Genomic DNA, 7,687 nt, shown 5'->3' on the forward strand with positions numbered 1-7,687 from the left:
CATGCAAATACTTTGTCAGACTTCGCCAATGAATTATCGTGATTTTTGAATATGAGATTTTTGTGTTTTTGAGAAGTCGTAATTTTATGCATTTAATCTCAAATTTATAAATTAATTTATCTATTGTTAGCTTGGGATTATCAAAGAAAATTACGACTTCTCAAAATCTAAGCAAATATGTTTAAATTTGTAATGTTTTTTGACCTTGATGCTTTACCATTGTTCCTGCTTCATAGCAGCTTTATATATATGGATATAGTTGTATCCGTATTCGATGGGCATGAGACGTACAATAAACAATACATAAATACAATAAAATAATATATTATATTAACAGTAAGTCATCAAATATTTGAAATAATTACATAATACTACTCGTTTAATTGTGTTAGAGTCGAAAATATTTATCAAATTTAGTTTTCGGACAATTTTTTTGTCAATCGAAAACATATCTAACATATTTAGTCAATCTTGTGACATTGTTGATCGAAATAAGTTTTTATTAACTTCAATTTCATCATGTTTTTTTTGTTATGTAACTTTTACTTGTATGTTTAACAAATCTTATAAGCAATACAAGTATTTGAAAATAAAACACTCGATTTGACCAAAAACTTTAGCCTATCAATTATTCTTTTTCATCTGTTAAATAGCATCTCTCGTTCATCTACTTCGGACACAACTCATAACCATTAAAGTCTAAACATCCATCATAACTAAAAAATGGTTGAAATTTGATACAAGACTTCGTCAAGCTAGTTAAATGCTCACTTTTTAACTTCTTCAAACTCAATAAATGCTCAAAAGTCACATGATATTGTTTAAATTATTCAAACCCACTTAAAGAGAAGATTGATCAAATTTAATCAATTATAAACAACAAACTTTTCATTTAATATCGGACCCGGTTTTTTTTTAAAAAAAAAATCAGTGGACTGCCAACTCAATATGTATAATAAAAAAAATTAGGCCCTATGTATCTGGACAATGTCTTGAGAAGGAGGTCTCATTGACTTCATATATGACTTCTAATCGTGAATTTTTTAATATATCCTTGTTCATGTAAACTAGCAAATTAAATCAATAGTTTTTTTTAATCGGACTTTGAATATTAACACAACCAATTCATCAAATTACCAATAGTTTTTAATTGCTACTATTAAAATCAATCACTAAAATGAATAGATTTCTTTATTTTATGGTTGTTAGTGACTGTATAATTTTTCTATCTTATCTTATCTTTTCTTTTAATTTACATATACATACATCACTTTTATTTGTGATTTTTCTGTATACTCTCATCTATTTAAAGTAACAAGTTATCGATAAGAGTCCTCAACCAAATGATTGCTTTAAATTTTTTTTTTCTAAATTTTATGCACAAATATTTATTTATTTACATTTATTATTTAATTTTTTAACAACCTGATTTTTAAATATGAACTAAAAAGTATTATACATGATGTATATTTTGAAATATATTAAAGATTATTTGTAAGAATATTTTTTAATGTAAAATATGAATTGAATTGTTCCGTGGTTGCGGTTTTGCAATAATTTCAACAAATTGATTTTTATTGAATTATTCTTTATTTGTGATTTTGTTACTTGTACCTCTTATTGCGTGGGATAGACAACCTAGTGTCATGTATGGATGTAAAGCTCTATCTAATTTACTCAATTGTTTTAAAAGATTTTTGTTAACGTTTCGTCGTGAACACCTTCTATAACTTTCGGTAAAACGGCAAACACATAATCCTACAATCAGTATATATTAGAGCCAAAATCACAAGTTTGATTTCCCTAGATTGTAATGAGTGTGATTATTGAGAGTGTGATTGTTGGAGTGCAATAATTATCCTTCCATGATACATCGATCGAACCATGACGAATGAACTATTCTACTATTTAAAATACTTGATATGCACAGTTACCATCATCTATAACTTTTAGTAAACGACAAATATACGGTTCTACTATTGGTATCAGAGCCAAGTTCATCAATTCATTTTTTATTAATTGCAAAGAGTGCAATTGTTGAGAAAAAGATTGTTGATGTGCAATATTATAATTCTGGATAGAACAATCGAAACATGACGCTTGAGTCATTGTACGGTTTTGAAATCTTTGAGTTAACATTTAAACACTGTTACCACAAACTAAAATTTTTGATAAAATGACAAATGTTATATCCTTTAATATTTATTTATATCGTGAATCAATTAATATTTCATCAATTTAACTAAATTAATAAAGTTTGAATATAATATTTTTTTAAATAAATTAAGTCAAACCATTGATGAAAATTATTTTAAAAAAATTTCTTTCTAGAAAACTTTTATTGACAAAATGTTTAGTAAACAAAATAAATCATTTTATTTTTTAATTTTTTCAAACCATGAATCATAAATTCTGAATTGTAATTGAAACATTCGAAATATCTTGTAACTTTTCTCTATTAATTTTTAATTATTTTTGTAATATTTGACATTATTAACTATTTTAAAGTATTTTTATATATCTTCGGATAATTTAATTTTAACTATTACATGGGCTTTTAAATGCAGAAAAATTAATTAAAAATATAATGACAACAACTTAATTCTTTTTGTAATATTTGATATTATTCAAAATATTGTTTTATTGTATATTATTTTTTAATCATTACATCTCTTTTGTGTGTGTATATATTCAAAATTAGTTTTTGAATTATGTTAATATATCCATATTTTTTTCATGCTTTTATGATGTTATATATGACTTAAATCTAAAATAAATTTTAGTAACTTTTGAAATATTAATATTTTCAAAATATTAATATTTATACCTAAAGATTAGGAGGAGTCTCTTTATTTTTTGTAAAGGAAGAAAATACATTATTATTTTGGATTTTTCAGATAATGAATTATTTTGAATTTTTTTGCCTCCCCCAATAAAATATATATCTACAACTTTTATCTCGAGAGATTTTTTTCTAATATATTATCCACTCTTGAATTTTCATGTATTTTCTCCGGATATTTATATCAAATAATGATATCAATAATTTTGAAATTAATATATAAATCACATATATTTTAATCATTTTATTTTTTCTAGTGTTTTCTATTCATTAAATTCAAAATTCAGGCGTACATTCTTTTTCATTAATAATTAATTCATACATTTAATTATGTTTCTAATGTAAAATAAATATATTATCAAACAAAAAAAACTGAACAAACTAAATCATGATTGTTTAAAATGATCAATAGGTTGTGAAAATAATATTTTTATTGAATAATTTGTAAAAAAATTATTTGTCTAAAATTCATTTAAAAATTTACGATCAGTATTCGTAGTGTACTCAGGTTCGTTACCCACGTTCGCTGATGATGAGCAAATTAACGATCAATATTCATCGTGCAATCAGCCTAATAAAATCAAATTCGATTATTAAAAAACATGAAAATCGTATATGATGATGAGATTGCAGAATTAATTGAACAAAAAGTAGGAAAAATATAACAAAGATGAAAATGATTGAATTATTCAAAATCAAACAAGAAAAAAATGGGATAAATTAAACCGTAATTATTTGAAATGAAATATAAATTATGAAATAATATTTTTTATTGAATAATTTGTGAAAAAATTATATGTCTACATTGATTTGAAAATTTATAACTAATATTTATAGTACACTCAAATTCGTTATGCACGTGCAATGTCATGTTACTAATATATATGAAGTCACGAGCAGTAATATAAACCATTGAATATAGATGAGCAATCTCAATCCGTGGCTCATATTTTGTCTCTGAACAAGAAAAGCATCATCTTATCTGATATCAATCTTCAAACACCATCCTCGCCATTCATATACTCCTGACCCAATTTCAAACATAAGTTGAGAGACAAAATTTCGACAAATAAATCAATAATTTCTAAAAATTTATGTTTTGAAACCATAACATAAGTAAATTATTTTATCCAATTTTTAACACAAGTTGCAGCCATGGCTTGCCACTCAAATTCAGCTCCATCAAGAATGCCATCAAGCTCCAGGCTTCACTCTGAGACCCCCCATTCTTTCCCTGCTCAATGCTTCTCTAAGGTCACGTTTCCTTCCCTTTGGTAAATTTGATGTTTGATGCATGTTCTTGGTTGAAAAATATGGATGAAATTTGGTTGGTTTTGTTCGATACTATTTAGTATGTGGAGTAGACGTAAATTGGTTTAAAATTTTTGTGGTTATTTAGAAGCTGGAAGTGGCAGAATTTTCTGGTCTCAAGTCCAATGTTGGTGTCGCATTTGCCAAGAATGCTAGGGAGGCTTCTTTCTTTGATGTAGTTAATGCACAGATCATTCCAAAGGTAGTTATCCTACCCTTTTGCTACTGCAAGATTTGTAAATTTCTGTTTACAAATGGCTCGATTCTGTTAGTCCGAGAATCAGAAAATGAAACGCAGGGACAATTTTTTTTTTTTTAGAATATAGAGATTCGAATATCATTTCATGCTATATTCTAAAGGAAAAATGCACACATTGGAAAATGTAGTATGAATTGGCCAACTGCTCCTGCTGGCCTCCCCTCTGCCATTTGCTAGTGCCAAGAAAGACTGTTAGATTTGTTGAATTCTATACAATCAAGGAGGGAGACGGGGTTTATACGGACGGAGTTACTCGTTGTATTTGGTGAATGAGAGTCCGAGACCTGAATTTTTCGAAAAAATAACATACTATTTTTGTTTTTGTTTGAGGCAAAGTAGAAATGTAGGTTTTTGCAGAATGATGTTTCCTGCTCGTTGGAAGCTAACCCTGTGCATCATAAAAACTAGAAGATAAGAAATTCTAGGCCAATTTGAATCCTAAAATATTGCTAAATCTACAAACTTGAGCCTTGTGAATAGATGAACAGAAAACATTCCGTTCATGTATGCTTCATTCTTGTCTCTGAACATGGCAATAACGTATTTAGCCTCCTGCCTTTGATCACTAGACAGCTGGATTGACACCCTTTAAAGGCGAGACTGTTGCCAAATTGAAGGTAGCAATAAATGGTTTTGGCCGAATTGGTAGAAACTTCGTCCGGTGCTGGCATGGCCGTAAAGATTCGCCGCTTGATGTTGTTGTCATCAATGACAGTGCTGGAGTGAAAAATGTAAGAATCTATAAGCAACCTCCGCAAGAAAAAAATGATCAGTCCATTTATAACAGTTCTGAGTGAGGTTTGATTTTCACTGGCAGGCTTGTCACCTATTGAAGTATGATTCCATGCTTGGCACATTCAAGGCGAACGTTGAAATAGTGGATAAAGAGACGATAAGCGTAGATGGAAACAATATTAAGGTTGTTTCTAGTAGGGATCCTCTCCAACTTCCATGGGGCGAGCTTGGAATCGACATTGTAATTGAGGTACAACATTCCTTTTCATTGTGTAATTATTTATGCAACGACGTTTGAAAAGTCCGACGAATAGTATATATTTGGGACATGCAGGGGACAGGTGTTTTTGTAGATGGTCCAGGAGCTGGAAAGCACATTCAAGCTGGAGCCAAGAAAGTTATTATTACTGCTCCGGCAAAAGGTGCTGATATTCCAACTTATGTTGTCGGTGTAAACGAAAAAGACTATTACCACGAGATTTCTGATATTATAAGGTCAGCTAACATATGTAGCCGGAAATTTATGAACATTCCCATATGGCATACATAATACACAAGTTGACGTCTTGGTTTGAAAAATTATAGCAATGCTTCTTGCACTACCAACTGTTTGGCGCCTTTCGTTATGGTTATGGATGAAGAATTCGGTAAGAAACCTCAACTTTGATTCAAGATTATGGTATTCTGACTTGTCTTGTGAATTTTGAAACTTGATATGGAGAAAAATCGTGCTATTTTTCAGGCATTGTGAAGGGAACCATGACAACCACTCACTCGTACACCGGTGATCAGGTAAACTTCCAAGAAAAAAGTGTACTTCGGTTCAAGAAATGCCAAACGGAATGAACATTGTATATTGTATCAGAAACGATCGGCGTTTTAATTCCATTTTGTTGACATACAGAGGCTTCTGGATGCTTCACACCGGGATCTGAGGAGGGCTAGAGCTGCTGCACTGAACATTGTGCCCACAACCACCGGTGCAGCAAAGGCCGTTTCACTCGTGTTGCCTCAGCTGAAAGGCAAGCTCAATGGCATTGCTCTTCGAGTCCCAACACCTAATGTATCGGTCGTTGATCTTGTTGTAAATGTCGTGAAGAAAGGACTAACGGCTGAAGATGTCAATGCTGCATTTAGAAAGGCATCGGAAGGGCCATTAGCTGGTATATTAGACGTATGTGACATCCCTCTCGTATCAGTTGATTTCCGTTGCTCTGATGTTTCGTGTACCATCGATTCGTCGTTGACAATGGTCATGGGAGACGATATGGTCAAGGTGGTGGCTTGGTACGACAATGAATGGGGATACAGGTATGCATATACATGAAATGACAGATGGATTGTATTTTTGGTCTATATATAATATCTAGAACTAAAATGTGACATGAACTTTTTGCAGCCAAAGAGTGGTTGATTTGGCTCATTTGGTGGCGACCAAGTGGCCGGGAGCGACGGCAGAAGGGACTGGAGATCCACTGGAGGACTTCTGCAAGACTAGCCCTGGAGATGAGGAGTGCAAAGTTTATGAAGCTTAATGTATTCTTTGTTGGGATTTTGGTTGTGTTTTACCCTCAAATTCGTGAAATCGAAAAGGGATGGATTTACACAAGTGAGTGGATAAATAAGGCATGGTCACCAAATGTGAAGTCAATATATCTCTCTAAATTATAAATCATAATCTATTTTATCTTATTGTCAAGTGTGATCCACCTCTATACTAAAGTTTTATGGTACTTTTATTAAATAAAAACTCTATAATTGTAAATCCGCTGATGAATAAGACTAAAATTTCATAAATTTATATTTAAAAAATCCTTAAAGAATAATCATTTATTTTTAGATTGTAATAAAATCTCCATATTTTTTAGACAAGTGGGAACACCTGAAGAGGTAAGCTCTGGCAGGTGAGGAACATGACTGACCTGCTAACCAATCACCTGAGAAAGATCAAAAATCAGAAACAATAGCTTTAGAAAATGTTCCGACTATCAAATATATGCTGTAAATGAACGGGATGTCTCGGACTAGACCTAGTTAAACGGGTTTACAAGCGGGTTCGAGATGAGTCATGAGATTTAGTGGACTCGCCCTGCTATTATGTGTGTATATTATTAATGATCTATTTACATTTTTTTATTATACTAGCATGATGCACGTGCGTTGCACGTAATATGAGTTATATTATAAAAAAAAATTGATTTTCTAATCAACATATGTAAAGAAAAATGCACATTCAAATAAGATTATATGATAAATATCAAATAAACTCATATAATAATTATTAAATATAAAATTTAAAATATATGTTTTTTTCATATTTTTTTTTGAAATCGTACCATATTTTAAAATCAAAATTAAATTCTTTACTTTCAATTATTTGTTAAAAACTCATAAAATATGTTATTTATTCTACTATTGCACGTATAGTTATAAATTTTTCATATATCTTTTTATAATACTATAATTTATTACTTAATTAGAAATTGACTAAAAATATAATTACAAAACTACAATAAAATCATTAGAAAAAATTAAAAGGA

The 7,687-nt window shown here is 30.1% G+C and overlaps 1 protein-coding gene across 1 annotated transcript; it reads left to right on the top strand.

Moving 5' to 3' along the window:
- The first annotated feature begins 3,813 nt into the window (after window positions 1-3,813).
- Window positions 3,814-6,839, top strand: LOC140832857 (glyceraldehyde-3-phosphate dehydrogenase B, chloroplastic-like). Its single transcript, XM_073197099.1, has 9 exons — window positions 3,814-4,096; window positions 4,242-4,355; window positions 4,982-5,143; window positions 5,230-5,397; window positions 5,482-5,642; window positions 5,733-5,794; window positions 5,890-5,939; window positions 6,052-6,458; window positions 6,547-6,839. Exons 1-9 carry the CDS (start codon window positions 3,998-4,000, stop codon window positions 6,680-6,682), a joined length of 1,359 nt encoding a protein of 452 aa, XP_073053200.1. The 5' UTR covers window positions 3,814-3,997; the 3' UTR covers window positions 6,683-6,839.
- Window positions 6,840-7,687: the final 848 nt, after the last annotated feature.

The sequence above is a fragment of the Primulina eburnea genome, chromosome 5 (assembly GCF_022965805.1).
Source record: "Primulina eburnea isolate SZY01 chromosome 5, ASM2296580v1, whole genome shotgun sequence".
Taxonomy (NCBI): domain Eukaryota; kingdom Viridiplantae; phylum Streptophyta; class Magnoliopsida; order Lamiales; family Gesneriaceae; genus Primulina; species Primulina eburnea.

What these genes read in the sequence shown, in the direction of transcription:
- LOC140832857 (XM_073197099.1), top strand. Translation starts at nt 3,998, where the DNA reads ATGGCTTGCCACTCAAATTCAGCTCCATCAAGAATGCCATCAAGCTCC. An exon ending in GAATCGACATTGTAATTGAG is followed by an intron (nt 5,398 to 5,481) that starts GTACAACATTCC and finishes TGGGACATGCAG; the next exon opens with GGGACAGGTGTTTTTGTAGA. An exon ending in GGTTATGGATGAAGAATTCG is followed by an intron (nt 5,795 to 5,889) that starts GTAAGAAACCTC and finishes GCTATTTTTCAG; the next exon opens with GCATTGTGAAGGGAACCATG.